This window comes from Dreissena polymorpha, chromosome 4 (assembly GCF_020536995.1).
Source record: "Dreissena polymorpha isolate Duluth1 chromosome 4, UMN_Dpol_1.0, whole genome shotgun sequence".
In the NCBI taxonomy this organism is placed as follows: domain Eukaryota; kingdom Metazoa; phylum Mollusca; class Bivalvia; order Myida; family Dreissenidae; genus Dreissena; species Dreissena polymorpha.
This window is the reverse complement of record NC_068358.1, coordinates 131833390-131859627: the sequence shown is the minus strand read 5'-3', so window position 1 is coordinate 131859627 and position 26238 is coordinate 131833390. Positions and strand designations below refer to the sequence as shown.

Below are 26238 nucleotides of genomic sequence, written 5' to 3'. Positions count from 1 at the left end.
ACATTTATGATGTTTGAACCTGTCCTTACTGTCATGTGATTTTTTTCATAATCTCACTGAAAAAGTCAGTTAACTTAGAAATAAAAATGCCTTCAATGATGAAGAGTTGTATCAAAATGAAATGTTGCATTTTTTCTAGACATGGGATTTTCAGTCAATGGCCTGGGTACACTTTTACCCTGTTCTTTGGAAATGTGTTCGCTATCTCACGACAGAGAACATAGATGTTGCGCCGGGGATGTGCATTCTGGTACAGTTTCACACCTCTTGAGTGAACATAAGTCTTTCATTTGTCTTAATCTTTCTTTTAACGCTTCTTCCTTCCTTGGTTTGACCCTTTTTTGTACTCTGATATGATAGATACATTTTTGCATTGAAGTGTTTGCACTTGCAAGCGTAATTTTTTTGACAAAGTTCTAATTTACTAAACTTTTAAAATTTCATCTGCATTTATATCCTGTCTTAATTTTCATTGTTAAAAATATTAAAATGACACCATCTCATATTTTTATTATGATTTATTTAATGAAATACCAGTATCTTAATTATGATGATGTGCATTCTATAGAAACAAAAAAGTGCTCATAGCAGTATATTATGGTGTATTTTCTGTAGACGTAATATTTACAAATATTTTGTGATTTTGTGCTATGGATTCCCCAGTGTGTCTATTAATAACAAACAATAGACTGCTAATAATCTTTAAAAAGTATTCTCAATTATTAATTAACTTGTTGTGCTGACCCAAACCATAAAATATTGTTAAAATCAGAGACATTTATTTAAATATTGCCAACATTTCTGCCAGGGAAGACATTTATTCAATTCAATCAGTGATAAATGTCTTCAACTGGATTGGGGATCATTGATTATAAAGTAGAGATCTACTTTTGTGCATGGCAACATAACAATGTTTTACCATTTATTTTCAATATTTTGCCATAAACGGACTTAAAATGCCAGATTCAAATGCAGTTTGTACTGGGAAACTCTTTCAGTGCAAAAATATTCTATTTTGTTTGAACAGCAAAAATTAATTTCTTCTTTATCACAGTTCTATTCTTCAAAAGGCTAGGGTGAAATGCAATAATTGTGCGGTTATGCTTGTTATGTCAGTGCATTTTGTGAATGTGACACATAAAACAACTATTTCTAACCTTATACTTCTTTTGTGGTTATAACATTTTTGCAAGTATTTGTACACAGTGGCACAAGAAATGCAAAGATAATGCAATAAAATTTGTCATGATCTAGTGAACCATAGCAGTAAAGAAAATATACTTTCCCTTGTCAATAGTCATATAAAAGTTAATGTTGTTGTTGTCATTACATATTTATGCCCCCCCTTCGAAGAAGAGGGGGTATATTGTTTTGCACATGTCTGTCGGTCGGTCGGTTGGTCCGTCGGTCCGTCCACCAGATGGTTTCCGGATGATAACTCAAGAACGCTTAGGCCTAGGATCATGAAACTTCATAGGTACATTGATCATGACTGGCAGATGACCCCTATTGATTTGCAGGTCACTAGGTCAAAGGTCAAGGTCACAGTGACTCGAAATATTAAAATGGTTTCCGGATGATAACTCAAGAATGCTTACGCATTGGATCATGAAACTTCATAGGTACATTAATCATGACTGGCAGATGATTTTCAGGTCACTTGGTCAAAGGTCAAGGTCACAGTGACAAAAAACGTTGTACACAATGGCTGCCACTACAACTGACAGCCCATATGGGGGGCATGCATGTTTTACAAACAGCCCTAATAATGTTTATTTTCCATTCAGGTTCATTCATGCAAGTTATTATTGTTGTGTTTTTATAGTGGGGGACATATTGTTTTTGCCCTGTCTGTTGGTTGGTTTGTTTGTTTGCTCCAACTTAAACATTTTGCCATAACTTTTGCAATATTAAAGATAGCAACTTCATATTTGGCATGCATGTGTATGCACAGTAGGGGACGAACACATATCTTGTTTATCATTTTACATTCTGAAGTATAATTGTTCATGTTATCTGGCCTTTTTTTCACCTGACCACCCCTTGAGTGGCCACTAAGATATTTAAATACCTTTTTGTGTAAGTTCAAATAACAATGCATAAAGAAATAAGGAACAGCAGGCAACATTATCCTCTTTCATGGTTCACTGTGGTTGAATGTGCTTCAGAAAGGGATTATGGCACCCCTAGTTACCTGCCCTATAATGAGCGGTAATACCGGAGTATTTTATATTCATATAACGCTTTAAGGTATTATACGCTACCTGTTATTATACAGAAATCATTGTGACGTAGAAACAAACAGTTTTACCAAAACAGACAATATTAGTAACAGACAAAGCTTAGGCGTATCACTTTTATCACCCAAGGTGATCATGTCTTCAAATAATTGACCAATTAAAAAAAAAAATTTTTTTCATGCATTTCATGGCCAGATGAAGGTGTGTACCTCAACACACAAAGAGGTTCATGGGAAGAATTTTAAGTATCTTTAATTCCATTGTTCATTGCCACGTCTGTAAGCTTAAAATGATTGTATATAACAATGTCTGTAATCTCTAATCTTCGGTGGCAAATGCGTTTCACGGCTCGCATTGTCTATTTCATCATTCAAAACATTTTAAGCAGTGTTAATTTGACAGGACTTAAAACTTTCCTCACAGGTTTTATTTTTGCAAATGTTTCTGACATACATGATTGTCACACAAAAAGAATGCTTAGGTCAAGGGTGGTTTTTAAGATGAAATTACCTTAACTGTCTATCTGTTTTTGGCAAAAGACTCGTAGAAATTGACAATATTGTCCTAGCCGACAGCGATTTCTTCTGTAATTAAGGTATTCAGGCATGTTTGTATGTAATTAAGGTTTTAAAGTGTTGTATATATTAGCTTGTTATTTAAATAACTCCTAATAGATGAGGTGAAAGTTGAAATATAAAAGTGTCATTGTCTAAGTTTTTGGTCGTTTGAAGACATTCCTTTTATGAGCATTTCTTCTCCATATGTTCAAACAAAGTCTTGCATATTTTTACAAATACAATTCATTGTTTCGATGAATCTGTATGGCTCAAAAGAATATTGCAATTAAAGGTTTAAACATCATGAGTAACTTACATTGTGCATTAAAGTATGTTTGGAGTGTTACTTAATTTGCTTTGGCAAGAGTTTTGTTATCAAAAAATATTCGATAATCGGCGATTTGCATGCAGATAATTGTGGGAAAAATCGTCTTCAATTATCATTATCTTCATGTATCAGATATTGAATATGAACATATAATTTTTTTTAATCATGATCTGTTTGATACAATGTCACTTGATATGTCTCAGAGAGGTAAAATCATGAAGAAAATCTGTTGATTACATAATAAATCTCTGGTCGAGTTTTGTCAGATAAGCATCAGGACAGATATTTTTTCAATTACAGTTCTTTCATGTAATAAAAAAAAAGTATTAAATTCCTTTTCACACTTTGCTATCATCTGCATATTGAGCGATGTTAGATTAAATGTTGTGTCATCACGTAAATTTGTAAATGTGGTCTCGGTCAAGCTACAAAGAGACCATTAGTGATAAGAGTGATTGACTGTCACTGATTTTGTGTATCATTGTTAAGATTTAAATGGATTATTTCTATGTTTTGAAGATTTTTATTATAATAATAATATGAGAAAATAACTGTCTTGTTATCATTGAAGGATCTTAAATCAATTTTTCTATTATGATTATGACTTGTGTAAGACTTTTGTAGATTCTCTGATGATTTATCTGTACAGTATTTCAATACATAATTGTAATAAGCTTTTATAGGAATATCCACAAAAAATCACCATTGGCATAGAATTGTGTAGATTGAGACATACAAATCATGAATACAGTGACAACACTATTATCCGAGCATTAGGATTTGTAAAATCCCCTTTTCAATAGTGTAGTGGTGGTATCTTGTTAATGATATTCTGTATTTCAGTAGCTTTGACTGTGCCAGGTCATGTGAATGATATTTAGAAAAATTATGTATACAGTTTTTAATGACAAAATGACTACATCCCATAATTGTTAAGTAACACCATAGAAGAAGTGTTCATGTAAGCAATTCACTCTGTTTTAAAATCCCCTATGATCTATGTTGCAGAATCAGAATTCAACTATATGCAAGAGGAATTCATGTTTGTGTTGTTGTGTTTTAGAATTGCATATGCTGAGTATATCAGAATTCCATTTGCTCTGTGTTAAAGTATCATTTCTACACCACTGGTGTTCATGTATATGATATTCTGTGTTTCAGAATGGCAAAAGTTTCGTGTTTAGATTTCCCTATGCTCTGTTTTTCAGATTTCAGTATGCTCTATTTTAGAATTCCCTCTACACCATTGAAAAGGTTCATTCATATAATGCTGTGTGCTTAGAATCTTCTGTGCTCGGTATTTGAGAATACCATATGCTCTGTGTTTGAGAATACCCTATGCTCTGTGTTACTTTAACTAAAGGAATACTCTATTCTCTGTGTTTGAAAATACCCTATGCTCTGTGTTTCAGAATCCCCTCTACACAGTACAAGTTGTGGGCAAGGATGGCGGGATGGACCCAGCCCAGGAGTCCACAGTCTTGGTGTTCTTTAATGTCAAGGATGCCAACGACCACAGCCCTGAGTTCGAACGCCCAAACTACTCTGCTTCAGTGCTTGAGAATGTGGCGGTTGGTTCCACTGTCATACAAGTGCGGGCCACCGACATAGACTCAGGTAGGTTGTCATCTAAATAAGCCTCTTGCAGTCTTTGAAATAGTAAACTGTAGCCCTTTCAGTGCTGGAACCGAATTTTGAAGGCCTTTGCAAACAGTTTGGATCCAGATGAGACGCCACAGAACGTGGCGTCTCATCAGGATCCAAACTGTTTGCTATTCTGATAGTATTCTTTGAAAAAAAATCCAAGAAAATGCTAATTGTAAAAATTCAGCAGACAACATTTTAGCAGACGACAAATTTCCCAGCATGCAAAGGGGTAGTGGTCAAATTGATGCTTTGGCAATTGTCTTAGTAGTTATAGATTTTACTCACTCACTAGGTTCAAGTTCAAATCTATAACAGTTCAGTTCATGGCCTGTCTGATTGTAAGGGAAAGTAGAAAAAGGATTAAAATAGAAAAGCAAATAAGAAGAATGATTTTAATAAATTGTATCAGTGTCAAAAAAGAATTATCCACCCTTGAAATGTCACTGTTTAATATATATCATTATCTCATTATGCCCAGTAATGGCATGTTGAAAGCTAATGGCTAAATTCATGCAATGCCTGAGGTGCAGTAAAGTTAAGATATAAAACAAAGAATATTCATACATAATGAATGTTTAGCTTTTGAAGTTGCCTGTGTTTTATACTATTTGTGTCTTGATCGAAGATGGATTGATCTCAAGGCATGCAAAGGAATTAGATCATCCATTGACAAATAGATACCTGAAGACAAATGTGACCAGTGGTGTGTGTAGAGGACATTAAAATGTAAATGAGCGGTGATTAATGTAAACTTCAGTGAATTAAGTTCATTAAACAATAGATAGGCTGTGTAATGAATTGGTAAGTTATATTATATCAATATACTTGAGAAGAGAAAAAACATTATTCACGAAATAGCAAGAAAAAGGCTGACAGTTAAATATTACAGCTAAAAAAAAAATAAGGTTGTGTAATTTTTCTTGTGATTTAAAAATTTGAATTGCAAACAATGTTACAGGTGTATTCATTACATGATATTGCCCATTTCTTACAACATTATGAAAATACTGTGAAATAAAGGCTTACTTTCATTAAGTAAAGTGCAAAATTAATGCATCCTGTTTTGATAAAAACAAGGCCTTTAAAACTGCGCCGTAAATGTTATCAGCAATTCAACACAATTTATTTTACTCTAAATGGGTCTTCTGAAAACTTCTATTGTAAGGCTAAGTATAGAAACATTCAGGCAGGTATTGTGAAACAAGATAAATGATCAGTTTGTTTTACACTTGAACAATCTTCCCTGTAAGTACAGTTGCATTCCACGCTCTGTAAAAACAAAATGCAAAACTTAAGTAGATGTCATTTGCCTTGGGGTATATAATCTGATTATCAATTTCCCCTGTCAATACTTTGTTACACTCTAAAGCCACACTACCAAAACTGAGATCAGTAACAACTGATGTGAAATAATGTAAAAAAAATTGTATAATTTCATAGATCACTAGGTTTTCTTTGCTGGTGCTCAGGGCTTTATTTGCAATTGTTAAGTGTTACATGCAAGCATTAGGCTAACTTTGCAATCACTAAGTATTTTCTTCAAGCACTAGGCTTTTTTGCAATAACTAAGTGGTTAATAACATGCAAGTGCTAGGCTTTGTTTGCAATCACTAAGAGTTGCAAGCACTAGGCTTCTTTTACAATCACTTAAGTTTTTAATAATAAGCAAGAACTAGGCTTTCTTTGCAATCTCTAAGTTTTATATTCAAGCAATATTCAAACTACTTGTTATATGCTAGCAATTGGCTTTATTTGCAATAACTTAGTGTCATATGCAAGTGCAAGGCTTTCTTAGCAATCACTAAGTGCCATGTTCAAGCACTAGGCTTTCATTGCAATCACTAACGTGTTGTATGCAAGTGCTAGGCCTTCTCTGCAATCACTAAGTGTTGTATGCAAGTGCTAGGCTCTCTCTATAATCACTAAATGTTATATGCAAGCACTAGGCTTTCTTTGCAATCACTAAGTGTTTTATGCAAGTGCTAGGCTGTCTCTATAAGCACTAAATGTTATATGCAAGCACTAGGCTTTCTTTGCAATCACTAAGTGTTGTATGCAAGTGCTAGGCTCTCTCTACAAGCACTAAATGTTATATGCAAGCACTATGCTTTTTTGTATCTTCCTTGATGTAACAACCATTAGTTGGCCATGTCATGATAAATGATTGTGGGTTGTTCTACTTTGTAGAGGTGCCAATTACGCTGTTTTTGTTTCAACTTGAAAACATTACGAAGATTGTCCTGTTGTCGCACAAGGTTATGGCAAACACCTACAAATTTTTGTTTGTTAATTTCATGCATTTGACAATATTAAGATTACATTTATCAATATTCAGTTACAGAGAAAATGTATGATCTCTTATTTTTGCAGCAATTGAATAAAAAAATGACATTTAAGATCATAAATCATGGATAAGACATTTTGATAACCTGATAGACTTATATTTATGAATAACTGATATCTGAGTTTCATTTAAATTGCTATCTTGATGTGATCCGGTTAGGATGACATTACCAATTACATAAATTCAATTTGAAATCATTTTATTGGAGAAACTCACAAAGCACTTCTGCTTCTGTAGCCTTACCTACACGTAGGCATCTATTGTTGGAAATGGGGCGTGACAGGAATGCGTAGATTTAATTGCCATCTATTGCCATGAAATGTTCATGGTCCGATGATAAAGATGGTTATATAACCCCATAAATCTTGTTGTGGCTATTACATGCGTCAATATCAAATCGCTGGAAAATTGTTTTCTATGAATCCCTAGTATACATCATCAGGGCTAGGCAAGTTTGTATTAACCTCAATGAGTCTGTTATGATGTTTTTCAATAGTGAAGTATTGCAATTGATTTTTAATTGCAAAATTGTCTGCATTTGTATTTCAGGAAAAAAATATGATAGGCTTTCTTGTTTAAACTGATCAATATATATAATTAAATAATGAAGTACCAGTGGCTGCAATTAAACCTATGGTGTCTGTTACAGTGCAGGTTGATTAAAAACCTGAACACACACTTTATTATCTAATATATTGATTTTAAACTTTTAAGCCAAATTAAGTATAATCATCCACTGGAGAAACAGTGACTAAAATTACATATAGTACTTAATTTTAAATCCATAGATTATATTGAGACAGTGAAAAATGCTAGCTTATGATTATCAACAAGTTTTATTTCTGACATAATGAACTCTTTTAATATGAAAGCAATTCAAAATTATGATTTTTGAGCATATTGCTTCACGTGGGTCGCACATGATAAGGTCTAGACTCTGTTTTATATCCTGGAAACTGTTCCTCTTGACAGATGTAGATGCAATCACTGAATAAAAGCGATTATGCACTGAGCAAAACCATGCGAAATATCTTGACAATTTGGAATGACATAAACACGTCTTGAAAGCTTTCAGAAAATGCCCTTCCAACATTGGGCTTTTAATTGTTTCCATCTGGTATACATAATTATGTATAGCTATGCAATGAGAGAAAGGTAAATGTTAATGCTTTGTGAATGCTGTATCTAAAAACAATATCTCCTATGCTTATGTCATCTTCACACTTTAAACAAATCAGAACAGTAAGCATATTCTTGTAAATAATGAATATTACTAAGTAACTGTTATTATTCATACTTAAGTTTAAATCGAGAAGTCCATCTTTAATACATTTCAGTATACCGTAGGTTTCCACGTATAGTGCGCTCCTGTGTATAGCGCGCAGGCTGTTTTTTAAATGCAAAAATGGAGAAAAAAATATTTATAGAAAACAAAACCACCAAATCGGACCGAAAATGGACGCCATTTTACTATTGCACAATCCAATAATCCGTGGCATTTGAAAGCTTAATTAAGCATTCAAAATAGGAAGCGTCATTATGATTAGGAGCATGGGTTGCATAGCACGATACTTTTCTGACAATTTTGTAATTTTCTAGCAAAAGATTAACAGTCCACGTGCATTTCGTGAAAAACGTGAGAAAATAAGAATTAGTGTACATCGTGTGATTTTTCCTCGGAGAAAGCATGGGCATTACTGGTAAATTTGAATGTCGCATGGGAGACACTGGGATACAGTTGTTGAGGTACACCACTGTTGAACGTTTAATATTTATATGCACAAAATGCAATTGCATATCTTCACGTTCTCAAGAGTAAATTAGTGTCTCAAATGTCAATTAGCATCTTAACAAGTCGTGGCACATATTACTCAATAACATCTGCCAATTACGAAGTGCAAAATGACCCCCTTTCACACCTACCGTTACCCGCAAAAAAGACCTCGTTCGCACCTACCCTTGCCTGCTCTCCGAAATGTCGACAACAATCCCCATCGGAATTCATCAATAAAGAAGTGTAAAAACTTAAACAAAGAAATGTCCGCAAATTTATTCAAACAAATTTATTTTTGACCAAAACTTCTTCTACCGCATTCATATCTACCAGTAGCGACTTCATGTTGTTTCGACAATGGCCCCTCAGTCTGTACCATTATAGGGTGGTAGTTTTCTGGAAAAAAAACATGGCGGCCATTTTGATTATTTACGATTACACAACATATTTTTTACCAATTTAGCAGCCAGGATAGCGTTGTATCAATGTATAGCGCACACCAGCTTTTTAATTTGAATTTTAGAGGTAAAACACTGCGCACTATACGTGGAAACCTACGATATTATCAAACGAAATATCAACATTTGATAATTACATAAGAATTATTACTTATTAATTTCATTTCATTTCTATTTTCATTATACATCATTCCTCTCTAAAATGAACCAGGAATATTGACACATTGCTGATACTATAATAAACACACTTAAACAGATTGTTTCCATATTATTTAATGAAATGGTAAAATGGTCAATTTCCCGAGTTTCTGATGTTTTGCCTCATCATTTAAATTATCATATTTTGTTATGATATTATGCTGCTGTTGGTGTTATGTTGCATTCTGCAATGCAAGCACAATCATTATATAGTATTGAACTTACACTAAATGTTTTATTACGCTAAAATGATGTTGTAGCATTACATTTCAAACAAGATGCCGTGACAGTAATGGGTCAGTAGTCACACTAAGTTCAAGATTTACGTTTGTATTTTATATTGCAGGTACAATTTTGTTTTATAACACTTGAAACTTCAAAGTTGGGATGATATCTTGTGTTATAAATCACTGTTTTGTTACCCTGGAGACTCAAACAAGATGGCAATATTATCATACAGATGGTTTACTGTGTTATTTTCACTGGTATGGATACATAAAAATTGTCCCCATTTCTGTTCACTGGCTCATTAATCTCGCTTGTTAATAGATTTTACTTTTTCAATTTACTTTTTTCCACAACTTTACCGCACTGGTTAAAGCGTAGGCGTTTCCAAGTTTAAAAGTTTTATGTCAACATAATCTTGTGACATTGCAAAAATATAAAGTAGTTATGAGCGGCATCATGCAGAAATGGGTATTACGCCATATTGGGCCTGAGTAGCTCTACATTTATTCAGTAGCATTTACACAGTCTGGTCAGGAGCTTCTGTGTCAATTAGTCACACAAGGTTTTGTGGTCTCACCTGATAGGCAATTAGTCACACAAGGTTTTGTGGTCTCACCTGATAGTCAATTAGTCACACAAGGTTTTGTGGTCTCACCTGATAGGCAATTAGTCACACAAGGTTTTGTGGTCTCACCTGATAGTCAATTAGTCACACAAGGTTTTGTGGTCTCACCTGATAGGCAATTAGTCACACAAGGTTTTGTGGTCTCACCTGATAGGCAATTAGTCACACAAGGTTTTGTGGTCTCACCTGATAGTCAATTAGTCACACAAGGTTTTGTGGTCTCACCTGATAGTCAATTAGTCACACAAGGTTTTGTGGTCTCACCTGATAGGCAATTAGTCACACAAGGTTTTGTGGTCTCACCTGATAGGCAATTAGTCACACAAGGTTTTGTGGTCTCACCTGATAGGCAATTAGTCACACAAGGTTTTGTGGTCTCACCTGATAGTCAATTAGTCACACAAGGTTTTGTGGTCTCACCTGATAGGCAATTAGTCACACAAGGTTTTGTGGTCTCACCTGATAGTCAATTAGTCACACAAGGTTTTGTGGTCTCACCTGATAGGCAATTAGTCACACAAGGTTTTGTGGTCTCACCTGATAGTCAATTAGTCACACAAGGTTTTGTGGTCTCACCTGATAGGCAATTAGTCACACAAGGTTTTGTGGTCTCACCTGATAGTCAATTAGTCACACAAGGTTTTGTGGTCTCACCTGATAGTCAATTAGTCACACAAGGTTTTGTGGTCTCACCTGATAGTCAATTAGTCACACAAGGTTTTGTGGTCTCACCTGATAGGCAATTAGTCGCACAAGGTTTTGTGGCCTCACCTGATAGGCAATTAGTCACACAAGGTTTTGTGGTCTCACCTGATAGGCAATTAGTCACACAAGGTTTTGTGGTCTCACCTGATAGGCAATTAGTCACACAAGGTTTTGTGGTCTCACCTGATAGGCAATTAGTCACACAAGGTTTTGTGGTCTCACCTGATAGGCAATTAGTCACACAAGGTTTTGTGGTCTCACCTGATAGGCAATTAGTCACACAAGGTTTTGTGGTCTCACCTGATAGGCAATTAGTCACACAAGGTTTTGTGGTCTCACCTGATAGGCAATTAGTCACACAAGGTTTTGTGGTCTCACCTGATAGGCAATTAGTCACACAAGGTTTTGTGGTCTCACCTGATAGGCAAGCTCCTAACCAGACTGCCCAAATTGGCAGGATGTCTTTGAATAACGCTGAACTCATTATGTCATAAGAACAGTTTTGGCATGATGGGGCTCTTATGTCATCTTGTTTCATTTTTTTTACATACAATTATAAATTGTATTACATACAATTATAAATTGTATAAGGGTTAATCAATTTTATTTACAATATTTGAATTATCAATTACAGAAGCCTTAATGTCTGTGCCATTACATATATATTACCATTTAAAATGATAAAACTATATTAGTTTGCCATTGGTTTTATTTTGTTAAACTATTAGACATACCATTTACCTGAAATAACTATCGCTTTGAGGTTGGAATTGTTGTATCTTATTTACGTGACATTATCAGATACAATATTACCTCAGTCTCAACCTTTATTTTGCTGGTAAAGTCCTTACAAAATACTTTTGTGTCTGTTCAACATTTTTTCATGACAAGAGTAATGTCTTAATTTCAGCCCATAATCCTAATAATTTCCTTTGCAGAGCACATAATTGTATGGTAGCGTCCTTGCTAGCACGGGGCAGGGGGTGGGTGAGGTTTTGTAATCTCAGTCTGTGACACATGCGTGTTGTTGTGCCATGTTTTAGCATGGCCCCCTTGCAGACATGTGTTTGCTATTAAAGACCACTAGAACAACATTATTCTCATACTCCAGTGCATGTTTATTACAAATTAATGACGGGGAGTACATTCTCTCATTATGATGGGGCTGTACTACTGCAAATTCATGCCATGAAAACATGCCATATTCATAATAAATATGATCCCATTTTGTGCAAATAATTCAACCATTACTTTTGTCTTTGGTTGGAACTGTTTACATATCAATAATAACATGATTTGTTAGGGAAAAAATCATGTGTTGTTTTGTTTGGTTGCAAATTTAAATCAGTTTTCTGTAATTAGCGTTTTCAAAACTCCAAAGACAGGGGGTGTCTTGTAGCTTAAGAGATTAATTTGTTTCGTTAAGTTATATTTTGTTCACAATGATTGGATTCCATCATTCTTTACAGTGAGATAATCTGGCATGTAAAGTATTTCATTGTCTGGCTTAACAAACTTGTTTCATTAAGTTATATTTTGTTCACAATGATTGGATTCCATCATTCTTTACAGTGAGATAATCTGGCATGTAAAGTATTTCATTGTCTGGCTTAACAAACTTGTTTCATTAAGTTATATTTTGTTCACAATGATTGGATTCCATCATTCTTTACAGTGAGATAATCTGGCATGTAAAGTATTTCATTGTCTGGCTTAACAAACTTGTTTCATTAAGTTATATTTTGTTCACAATGATTGGATTCCATCATTCTTTACAGTGAGATAATCTGGCATGTAAAGTATTTCATTGTCTGGCTTAACAAACTTGTTTCATTAAGTTATATTTTGTTCACAATGATTGGATTCCATCATTCTTTACAGTGAGATAATCTGGCATGTAAAGTATTTCATTGTCTGGCTTAACAAACTTGTTTCATTAAGTTATATTTTGTTCACAATGATTGGATTCCATCATTCTTTACAGTGAGATAATCTGGCATGTAAAGTATTTCATTGTCTGGCTTAACAAACTGTCAAGGCAGAAGTGTCAGCCCAGCACTACCTGGACAACATGACAATGCAGATTTTGGACCGGGTCTCATGTTTTGATCATCAAGACTATGCTCCCCTTGGTGAAAAGGCATTCCAGTCTGGTGACACAGCTGTTATTGACCCTGATTAAACCCATGTGGTGACAAGCTTCTGTTGACAGTGATCCATGTTCAATTAATCATCAATCGTTCAATTAGCGATCATGATGACATTTTGGGCAAAAAATGGCCACTAAGTCCTCTGAACTTTCTACAGTTTTTAGCCTCTTTTATTTTCATTCAAGATCAAACCTTTACTTTCCGCTGGGACATTGAATAGCCTTTATTTTTTCTGTAATTCTAGATATCATTATTTAACTGTTAAAGTATCCCTAATGGAAAATATCTAATGTCTAGCAACCAGGTATCCGAAATATTTCATGTGCCTAATTGAAAATTAATTTGTCGAAAGCACTGACATTGACAAATGGTTGTATAAGAAGGAAGCTTCCCACCCTGTGTCAAGCTTGGCAGGAGAGGTGGATCTTTGCTGTTATTATTTGCCATTATTTGGTGATTTTTTTTAATGGAATGAAATTCTATATATTTGGACCCCCCCCCACCTTTGATAGTTTTGCTTAAAGTCTGGAAAAAAACACTGTCACCTTTTGAAATGAATTAAAAGTTATTAAAAGTGATTTTACTGGTCTGATGTTCAAAAAGTACAAGATGTTGCACAATTATCTGGTTGCCTTATGCATGGCAACTGCAAATGAATTACACATTAATTTGTGCAGTTCTCTGTGTTCTAATTTCCTTGTGAAACATTAATTATTTTACAACTGCTTTGTTGAATACTAAACTGATAACATGTATGCTTGAGATGGGAGGATCAATCATATTCAGAACGCATGTTATTTTGTGTTATCCAAGTATGAACATATTAATAATCTGTCAAGAAAGTCTGAGCTACAACTTGTTATCTCTCACAACTCATAGACATGCTTTTTATAGCTAAAATTCATGTTTAAACTACTAAAGCCCCAGAATCATACTGCTTTCCATTAATTGTAAACCCTAGACCAGCCTCTTGGTGTTGTATAGCATAATACCGATACATATATTCTGGGATATATTGCATTAAGACTTTCTCCCGCTGTGATAACTCTTCTGTTCTTCAAGAGATGTTTACCCCAACCCGCAATGACAGAAACATAAGTGCCAAAATAAACAGTTTCTCTTCTAGGATGATTAATTTGGCTTGTCTGCAGTAGCAATTATCATGTAATAGCAGACATTTTGCTTTCTTAAGTGCTTGTTTATCCATGAGATTTCTTTCCATCAGGCTTGAGTTTGTGCAAAACCCTTTCTTGCTTATTAACATTCTTAATTAAAAAATATAACTTTGATCAGTCTTGTTATTATTTGAAGTGTTCCATGTATCCTGCTAAAGCAAGTTTTATGTGCATCATATTGTAACTTTTTTTGTATATTAATAAGTAATTAATATAATATGAAAGCATGACAGATCAGATACGTTCCTCTTTACATTGTAGTTCATATTTCATATTTAACTGCTTTCTATAGATTACAGATCTAAATTAACCTAGATTCCAGTAAACCTGAGCTTTATATGTATCTCTCTACAACATCTGTCATACAGTTTTTGTCCCCTAGGTATGCTTGCTCATCATAGATTGCATATTAACAATAGCATTGGGTAATGAATTTACTTGTTATTCAGGCACTAGCTGTGCTGCTGTTTGGAACCCCTCCAGAATGTTAATAAGCATTTGGCAGAGCCCACATTAGACACATGAGTTGTAGTCTAGTCTTTGGGGCAAATTGTAACAATTGTGTCTGGAAAGCAAAACTTTTGTGATGATGGTTCCACTTTTATCATCACTGTGTTATCATTGCTATCATGATTGTCATCATCATCATCATCATCATCATCACTGTCATTAAATTATTAAGGCATCATCAGTGCAGGACCTGTGACCAATAATCAGTCACTATCATTATCAACTTGGTTTTTAAATTCAGCCTAAGGAAAAAAGATAAGTTTCTCATGCACTTTTAAAATCTTGATTACTGGTCATGTACGTAATTCCGGCCTGTACGGAAAAAATCGGCCACCTGTGTAAAATCATTTTCATGATCTTAACGCACATATTTTGTTTTTATTTAGAAAAATCAACATGAAAACCATCCGCACTCTCAATATTTTGCAAATGTAAGAACCATATCACTGTAAACTTTTGTGTTAAAATGTCACAAATATAGCAGGAAATATTTGGCTCATGGGGAAAGTGATGTCATCTTATGTTGCAACAATTATATTCATATAAGAAACAAATATATTTGATAAAATTATTTTTATTTTATCTAATAAACTTTAATTAAAGTTTTACTAATTATTTGTACAAAAAATTATATTCAAAACATAAAAATCAGAACCTAAATATAAATTTTTAATATCTGAATTACCTCCCTTGATAAGAATATTACTAGATTACATGTTTTAATATTATATGTAAGCGTTTACTAATAATCAACACTGAAGTCAACTTTTTAAACAAGATGTGTTTACTTTTTTAGCTATGTTAGAAAAAAATAATTAAACACGTTAAAAACAAATATTTTTTTGTGAATTAACAGTTTCCCATTGTTTATATTTATTAAAATAGGTAGGGGGAGTAACTGGTATAATTATTTCGCATTTATTTTTAATTTCAAGTCAAAAATTTTAATAGTATAAACATTGATTAATACTCTGAAATTGAGGACATTTGTCTCAAGATATTGCTTTGTAATTTTATCTGCAGGTCAAACTAAAAAGTGGCCGATTTTTTAGGTACATTTAACCTACGAAAATGGATAGTTTACATGTCATCATTTTCTGTTCATTAAGTAACATTCACCGATCTAATTCTATTTAAATTTTCATGCTAGGTGAGTTTTGAACCCAGGATTATATATGTGAAGTTTAGTTTCAACCAGTTGCCTAACACTAAAGATTTTTCTTAAATAGTCCCAAAAGTGGCCGGACATACGTACATGACCAGTAATTCACCAACATGAATTCTAGATTATTGAATAAATATGTATACAGTATACCTTTGTATTCAATAAATTATAGCATTCCTAAATTTCCAGTTCATGGTTTCTGTTGAAACAGCTGCCATGTTTGGCAATTGGTAATTGTCACGTAATGCAATAATGCAGGTGTGTAAAATAAATTAAATGTACAATACACTGGGAGTAAATTCCAGCCCTATAGCTAATTGCATTATTTATCATAAATATGTTTGTGCTTAGGATGCCAAGTGTAATTGACATGAAACTGACATGACAATAGCGTAAATTCTGCTCAAACTACACTTGTGATATGTATGTTTTATATTATGTACCTGAAATGAAGTTAAATTGATATATTTGACTGATTTAATTCATTATTATTGTAAATTAGCAATTATTTAGAATTGTTTTTGTAGAGGAATTAAGTAATACTCAGATAATTTCCCAAGAGCAGATGGTTCTTGCCCACAGCAGGCAATGTGATTTCAACAGTTGCGCTAATTGAATGACTCTTTCAGCATGATCAATTTGTCTAAAAGAATTATATATAATTTTAGCTTCTTTTTGAATTTCATTTACTATCTTAGTGCAATTCCTTTTTGTGTTTTTAACAAATAATTGATGATTGTTTTATATGAATTAATGTGAAATGTAAGTTACCAAAAGTTTGCGTTAAATAGTGCAAAAAATAATATCTCTCTCTCTCTATAGATATATATTATACTATATTAATTATAATTATGTTTATATAAAAACATATTATAATAAATTATATATTATTACTTTATATGTTGGTCATAAGAATTTAATTTTTTATTTGTTAAAAATTCATGGGATAAAAATTGCCATTTTACAGAGAAAGATTGATTTCTCTTCAAGTCAGGCTGAAGTGAGTTTCAGTTAGAAGATTAAGTATGAGGTGTGAATGAAGTGGCACAGATACATGTCAGGAGCCTTTCCAAGCGCTTTGATATCTTATGTATGTGATGTATGTTTAGGCGATTTGGAGTCTCCAGAAGAAATGTTTGTTATACTTGTTATTATATCGGGAGCCTATCTTAATATTTGTTTACCCAGAATGTAAACTGATGTCCTGACAGAAATATGAACCAGATAGGCACTCAGGGAAAAGAGATGGATCTATTTTAAAAAAAGATGCTTATACAGTCAATCTTGTATTAAGAGACCACTCAAGGGAGTAATTAAAAGCGGTCTCTTAAAAAATGGTCTTTAAATAAAAAAGGCCATTCTGGAAGAATGTTTACTTTTATAACAAAATGAAAATAAACACAAAACATAAACAATATTTTTCTTATAATGTGTTTTATTTTTTCACTTATTACAAATTATCATTTATTATAAATGAATTGTGTGTACATATTTATTTGCAAAAACAACATAGAAAAGGAAATATTTTTCGCATTTTCTTTACCTGACACATTATTTTCCACGTCTTCAAGCACCTTGGCTTTACGCTTAAGAATGTTCTAAATTTGAGTTTTACCGACTCCAAACTCATCAGCGATTTTACGTGCACTTTTCCTCTTTGACAATTCCAAAACCCGAATTTTCTCGTTCAACGTTAACACTTTTTGTTTTGACATTTTAATTTCTGCATGTACGCTTAAGGAAATCTGACTCAATTATGATACATAATGAGCTGAAAAAATTAAAACATGTCAATTGAAAACAAAACAAACAGGATTGGAAAATTTATTAAGTAAATAACAATGTGATTGGCTAACAAATATCTACTAATTAGCATAATTACAAATTGGTAATGTACGGATTTCGACAGATGTTGCCGATTAATAGGTTATTTTCCGCACTTCTCAGGAAATGTTTGTCGCGTACAGTGCATTGTTTCTGCACCTGTTATCTTCACTCGAGAAAAATCGGTGTTGTCTCTTAACTTTCCACATAGTTAACTATTTAAGCTGTAGACTGTGCGTAATACGTTCCTCTATATTCAACTCAATAAATTGATACGCAGTCTACAAAAATACCGGTCAGAACCGGTCAATGAGAAAAAGCATAATCAGTATGGTTGGTGTGAAAACAAAGCAGAGGTGTAACAGTACATCTTATCGGCTTAGATAAACAATTAACACGGATTTGTTCCTGAAAGATAAATAGATTTACCACTTTTACCTCCTAGTGGTCGCTTAATTCAAGATTCGAAGATCAAAATACACAAAAATTAGAGGTCGCTGGTTGCGTAAGACAAAAGTCGCTTCATACAATATCATAATATAGCGAAAAAACTCCGTGGGATTTCAAAATGGTCGCATAAGACAAAGGTCGCTTAATACAAGTGGTCGCATCCACAAGATTGACTGTATGTATACTTTTATAAATGTGGGCAATATTTTATTATGTTGCCCTACATTCCATTTGTTGGTCAGTAAAATATTTATAAATTTCTCATAAATTTCTCTTAACCTGAGGTGTACCATATTTAACGTCATATTTATTGAAAATATTTTGTTAGGCATTCTGTTTAATGTTTTTTCTGATGTAAAATGGTTTTCATCTGACATAATAAATCTTACAAATGACCAATAATTTCATCAGATCCTTAAACTCAAATCCAATAAATATTTGATGACTGGGACATCATCAGCATTCTTTATGATTAATATGACTGATAACTGTGTATAGATTGGTTCTATTATAGCTGCGAGAACCATAACAATTATGAACTATTAGGGCTGCTATAGTCTGAGCGTTTGGACGTCATCAGGTCAAAACATTATAATATTTTTGAAAAAGTTTTTTCAGGTTTTGATGTTTAATTTGTTTATAGCTTTTTCAAACAGATTTCTTACTGTTTCTGGGTTAACTACTGTCTGCTTATGACCATCATAAAAGCTGATTTAGTGTATTTTATGAATTAGGCAAAATAGTTCATACGTGACAGCTAATCCTGTATTTAAACATTGGGCGCTTAAATAGAAAGCTGCATAATATGAAAGCTGAGCATGACATATGCGTTTGTGATTCCATGCATGGCTTATACAATCAAAATAAATAAACATACTGGGAACAATAGAATGTAAGAATGTCTGTGCAGAATTATAAAGATTTGATTTTAAAATGTGTTTGAAATTAAATGCAGCATTATTTTAAATAAATGTTGCATCACTAAATTTTTCTGCATACATAATTATTATAGAACTGGATTTTTTGTACAAAACAATCTTAGTGAATAAGAGAAAAAAAATCCTCAAGGAATTACATTTAATGACAGTCAGAGTGTAATTGTTTTTATCGTTTTTTAATATTTTAATTTAAACCTTTTTTTTTGTGGTCCCTTCTAAATTTTCTCCACATACCAAAATGATTGTTGCGAACAATAAATCGTCATGAATTATCATTGTTTATGTTCAAACATCGTCAGCATTTTCTTGTTTTAATGAAAGCTATAATAATTTATTCTTCCTATTGTGAAATTTTACGCTGCAATTTGCTCGGCTGTTGATTAACTTTAATGTCACAAAATATTTTAAATTGTTTATACATTATGAAGGGTAATATTTGATGACAGCCTATGTTCTACATTAAGCTATTTTGATGGATTCATATTAATAAAATGTGGCTGCTTGTAAAAAACTTATAGTTTAAAAATATATTAAACAAATTGCATATTCAAAGATGAAATGATATGTGAAATGTGATTGATAAATTAATGGCTCATATATAAATGTTTGTACCTTAACCCTTTGCATGCTGGGAAATTTTTCGTCTGCTAAAATGTTGTCTGCTGCATTTCTAAAATTAGCATTTTCTTCGATTTTTTTTCAAAGAATACTCTAAGAACAGCAAACAGTTTGGATCCAGATGAGACGCCACGTCATCTGGATCCAAACTGTTTGCAAAGGCCTTCAAATTTCGGTTCCAGCTCTGAAAGGGTTATTCAATACTGTAACTTTGAAGTGTTCTTTCTGTTAACATTTTTGATCAGAGTTTTAGTGTTTTGCTAAAATTTATCACCCATGCTTTTAAGAAATTCTAATCCTTGGGAAGAAGTACCTATACCTTTGGAGCTTTTCTCACAAGAAATTAACGAGGTTTTAAACATCCTGCGGCCATTAAGATCAACAGTGTTACTCTATATTCAGTAATAAATTGTTTTATTGACAAAAACTTGGGTATTAGCAAAAATTACCAGGCCAAATTCCACCTTTGGGCATGAATTAAAGAAGATTACGGGTTAAGAAACGACTCTTTTCATCAAGCCTTTGTGATGCTAAGATCAAGCGGTTTTGTTGAGTATTTGATACACGTTTTACGTCTGAATTTGAGAAATTTATCATCTCCTTTGTAATTACAAAATTTCATCAATTTATTTGCAATTATCGGCATGTCATTAAAAGATATGTGAAAATGTACCCATCCTTTATTTTATTAGATATTTTATTGCCATTTAATTGAATAAACCAAAACTTTCATTTCTGAAATAGTCCTTTGGTAAAGGAGCCTTGATTGTTAACAAATGTTTATGAGCACAATTATGTCAAGTTATTTCATTAAGTGGACAATATATTTGCATAACAATCTCTATAAAATACTACAAACGTCTTATTGGCGATAAATGGATATTATAATATTGCCAACTAATTGTTTGACCATTGTTGATAATTGCCCAATAGAAGTGCATGATCATATTGCCTATATTTTATGTATCGCACCCTCTATAAAGAAGTGCTACAAATGTGAAAATAACTATTATTACGACCAAAGAAGATTGCAACAAATGATGATATATTGAATTTAGAATCCTTTTTCCAATAAACTGTCATAATTTGAATTGCAGACAATATTGCGAAAGGCCCCCACAGATGAATGAGATGTCTCAGTATGCATTGCTTTGTGTTACAATGATTGTGCAAGATACTGGCATGACGGTAGTTCTTAAGGATCATGTCTATCGTAGTGTATAACGTAAGCGCCCATGAGTACTGTGCCAAAAGTACTGATACATGTATTTTATCATGCGACATTGATTATTGCATAATTCGTACTGATCATACATTGGACATGACATTTTGGTCAACAATGGCCCTGGCTAGTGGATCAGCTCATGAAGAGACCACCTTTACATCAATATCCGGGCTCTGCCAATGCCTCTTCTGTCGTAATAAGATTTTCCTGTCTGACATCCTCGTTATGTCCAGCATTAGATAAATCTTCACATCAAACGAGTTACTTATTGATCGTTGTTCATTAATACTTTGCTCTATAAAGTTGGTCACGGCATTTTTTAATTGAATGTAAAATGGAAGTTACATGTACTTCGACATGGCTTCTATTGGGGTTGACTGAGAACAAAGGAATTTTATGAGGATAATGGATGTCTTATTAATATTTTAAAGGCAAGCCATACATCTTCAAGTTAATTATGCCTTTGAATGAAACAGTATTTCATAACATGTATTTTTTTGGCAGAATTTTGTTAAAAAAATATCAAAAGTCTGACATATAACAGCAGTCCTGTTTATTTGGGCCGATTTTGCAGTATTTTTATTATAGCTTATTTAAGACTATTTAGAATGTGTAGATTAAAGGCCAGCACTTTAGTTCCAAATCTTTTGAAGGTTATGTCAAAAGTCTACCTTCAAAAGTTAGTCAAAATAATTCCTTCCCAATTGTTTTTTCTACCATCATCTTGTTTCTTTTCCAGGTGACAATGGCATGGTTACCTACAACGTGACTGGAGGTGACCACAAGCGTCAGTTCCAGATTGACCTCTACACAGGAGTCATAACTGTTGCCTCTAGACTGGACAGGGAGGTCACTCCGGCCTACACTCTGACTGTTACAGCAACTGACCGTGGTGGACCGCAAATGAAGTCTTCAACTGTACAGGTAAATAAAAACAATCATGAAAAATACATTAACTTCCCAATTTTTTCATTCTTACTGAAAAAAATAGTTTTTTCTATGGCTCTTTGTTATTCACAAGTTCACAATTTCCTTAGTTACAGTTCTTGAATTTAGAAAATGCTATAATTATTTAATTGCAAAAAAGACCTCTACAACTTGTTTGGGACTATAACCATATTTATTCACATCAGAGTTCTGAAGGTATAATCCGACATTTGGATTTGATACACTCTAGAGAATAAGCATACATTCTAAAGATATATGAACACTATTTTTGCCTTTCAGGTGCTGGTAACTCTGCAGGATGTGAACGACTGCATTCCCGAGTTCAAGTCACCAGCGGTAATAGGTGTCACTGAAAATACAAACCTAACCACTGTAGTCCATACAGTGGTTGTTCATGATTGTGACGCAGGAGCAAATGCCGACCTCACATTCAGCATTGCTTCAAAATCTGGCCCTGTGTCTCCTTTTACTATTGGCACGTCTGATGGAAGGCTGCGTGTGAACACCAACCTGGACAGGGAGACAACTCAGAACTACACGATGGTGGTCACGGTGCGTGACCATGGAAACCCACCTCTCTCAAGCACACAAGATCTTGTAGTTAACATTGAGGACGAAAATGATCATAGCCCAGTGTTTTCGCAAACAACATACCTGGCAAGAGTAAGCGAAGACGTCGCCATAAATGTAGGTCAGATACTCCTAAAGGTAACTGCAACGGATCAAGATGTGGGAGTTAACGGCATGGTGAGGTATTTTGTGCTCTCGGGAGACGAGAACCAAGATTTCAGTCTAGATCAGAGTAGTGGCGCTTTGCGAGTGCAGAAAAAGTTGGATTACGAGCGAGTGTCGAGCTACAAGTTGTTTGTGCGTGCAGAAGACCGTGGCAGCATTGTCCGCTTTGCGGCAGCCACTGTATCAATCACAGTGGATGATGTCAACGACAATGAACCAGTCTTTCTCGATTCACCATACGTGAAATACGTTCGGGAGAACATGGACCGTCCTGTGTTCGTTCTGCAGGTGTCCGCCAAGGATGCGGACTCTGCCCCTTTTAATCAGCTCCAGTACAAGATACAGAGTGGCGACCTGAGTCTGTTCAACATCAGCCAGACGACGGGACAGATCATGGCCTTACAGAGTCTTGATAGAGAGCGGGCCTTGTCCTATGTGCTTACAGTGGTAGCAACAGACTCAGGTGAGTTCATCTGATGTTTTAGAATTTGTAGTGATCAATGATAATTCATTTCTTGCTTGTTTAAAGCAATATCACCCTTCAGAAACTAAAATAAAATCAGGAAAAACAACATCATCAAATGTGCCAAAATATTGCATTCTTGTGTATCAAAAAGTAAAATTTTACTTCACATATTCAATTGTAATGACCATCAATGAATTTATCTATATTTGATAATAGTAAATTTTATTTTGATTTTGAAGGGTGGTGGTTCTTTCATACTGGTTTACTGTGTTGCTGCTACACAATTTTTATTTAAATTTGATTTTCAGTAAAAGAAGGATACCATCATTGGCTTAATTTTGTGCATTTTAATGTATGGATTAATTTCAATGTTTTTTTAAATAATTATTTGCTTTAGATTCCAAATAATCGTATAATATAGAAAGTCATCTTTGCAAGAATTTCTGCAAAATATTTCTCAAAATGTAACTTAATGTTCATAATTTTCTCAAGATATTTTTACATGCATGTACAAAAAAAAACCAGTTTCAAACTTAGAACATTCATACTTAGTTTACCTGTACTTTAAACTATTCATACCGTGTTTGATATGAACGCTGGTCATATGTGCTTGTGCTCATTAATACATCAAATTCAATCTTTAAGGCTTAATAGATAAATCCCTTGGTGAAAAGAAACTGCAAAGTTGAACCAGTGTAGGGCATTATGAAATCAGATAATTATTTATTCACTCATGAAAAGTCCTTTGAAAATGAAAGTGTATACATTTACCAAACCTAACAAATTTTCAATAGCTCGGAAAACATGTCAATAAAATGAAAATAGGACCGGGAACATATTTTTGAATGTATTCATGCAAAATCCTGTCTGTCATTGTGAGAATGTAAAAGCTGAGAAAAGATACTAAAGTTTAACATGTAAAATGGATTAAGTGAATGATTTGAGCTGGGTCATGCAAAAATGGGCCATATGCTATATGTCAGTGTAGCTTGATCCAGACTAGCGTGTCATTAGCGCAGTCTTGTCAGGAGTGATGCTGGCTGAATATGGCATACAACCTTTTTTTACATGTGGATGCTTATTTAAAAGTTAAGTACTGGAACATGTGAAAATATTTTATCCCTGGTATAACCTCAAAAAAGGAGAGGAAAATTGTTTAATTAACATTTTTACTTATTTTTAGGCAGTTTACTAAAACAATTTTAAATAAATTTACCAAACAATCTTTTTTTATGAAATACTATAATAATAAAAATATATAACAGATTTTCTTATTTTTAAAAATATGTATTTTTGCTTCTCAAAGAAGGGGATAGAAATAAATAGATTAATAATTAAATATACTTCGGATACTGATCTAAGAAAAACATGTGCATTATACTAAGCATACAATCCTTAGCCGGAAGGCTGTATGTTTTGAAGATGTGTCATCGCATCCAAAATTCAAATCCCTTTGAAAAAATATTTCCCCCAGGCTAGTTGGGAAGTCCTTCTGCCTAGTGTCGTTAATGAATTACCTAAGACATGATTGATAATTACACAGTTAAATGGATAGGCTGCTTTGAAGACTGTTAATGAGACTTTTTACTTCATAATTAATGTTTAATTGCATGTTATACGCATGATTGTATGTGACGCGACTTAACATGAGAGCTTTACTTGTTTTCTCCTCATTCAACATCATTTTTGAAGCTGTTTTTTTCATACCATAGAGATGAAGAATAATCCAGGATACAATTTTAATCAATTTACATTATTTGTTTTTTTCTGTTTGTTAAATAATAAATTATGTAATTGAGTCAATTCTTAAACAGCAATACTTAAGTTCATAAATCTCAGTTGATACTTTCTTGTTGCAATTATGCGAAATGACCCAATTTTGTTTCAAGATTTTCTTTGTACCATAAGAAATGTAAATATTTTCTATAACAGTGAAACACGACATCAACCGCTTAAATTTTCGCACAAGGGTTTGAATGGCTCGTAAAAATGTTTGAACAAGAAAAACAATTTATTGGAGTGAGTAACAGATTAAGGTTCAGTGAATATCCTGGCTACAATGGACAATGGTAGATAAATAAACTAGGGGTTACTTGAGTGACTAAAATCAATAGAAAATGGTCACAGATGTTAGCCGCTGAAAAAAGAACTGTGGTCAGACAGAATTTGATTATGGCCATTGTTTTCATAAGGGCTATGGATTAATAGGTCATTACGTTTTGTTCAAACTATTGAGCTGTAAATGTTGATGAAAGATATTTACATTCTGAGCATTCTTTTCAGACCAGTTTTCATTCATTGGAAGTAAAAAATGTAGACTGCAATTATTTTGTACATAATAACATTTATACAAAGTTGGTAACCAGTTTTTACATATTTTATTACCTGAATTCAGGTATATCTTGACATGGGACTTTTATTGCATTTCAATTGAAAGCATATTACAATAAAATAATGTCAATGCATGGGTTAGGTCAAGATTATTTGACAATAGTAAAATCTGACAAAATCCACTAATTATACGGTAGAATGAACCCAGTTAACAATGACATCGCTGGACAGGATAGGTTGTCCCGCTGACTCGATTATCAGCATCTCGAGAAAACGGTTGCCTGTGGCCACTGGACATCTCAAATTTTTCAATCTGCCCACTAAAGGAGGGCAATTACTGGGGCTGTCATTACTCGAGAAAGGACGGAAGAAATAAACGGGCCGTAAAGTCCTTTACAAACGGTGCATGGTAACCGTCAGGACTTGGTCATTTTACTTGGGCTTGATTCTATTGTCCTCGCTTAATCACCCTGAATGGGCTTCGTTTTGAAAATTGAAGGATGTTAATTGCATTTTATTTAAAAAAAAGTGATTTTGTGGTGGGGGCTGAATGTCAATAGAGACCTATTTCAATATCTTAGTGGATCAGTGTACCGAAA

General features: G+C 33.6%; 1 protein-coding gene across 1 annotated transcript in view; it reads left to right on the top strand.

The window, feature by feature from the left end:
* The window catches only part of LOC127876532 (cadherin-related tumor suppressor-like), an 89421-nt gene that overhangs the window by 40403 nt on the left and 22780 nt on the right, over positions 1–26238 (top strand). The window contains exons 4-6 of the mRNA XM_052421823.1: positions 4538–4742; positions 21899–22083; positions 22387–23305. Of these exons, the coding sequence (XP_052277783.1) occupies positions 4538–4742; positions 21899–22083; positions 22387–23305 (1309 nt within the window). The remainder of the gene's footprint in view (positions 1–4537; positions 4743–21898; positions 22084–22386; positions 23306–26238) is intronic.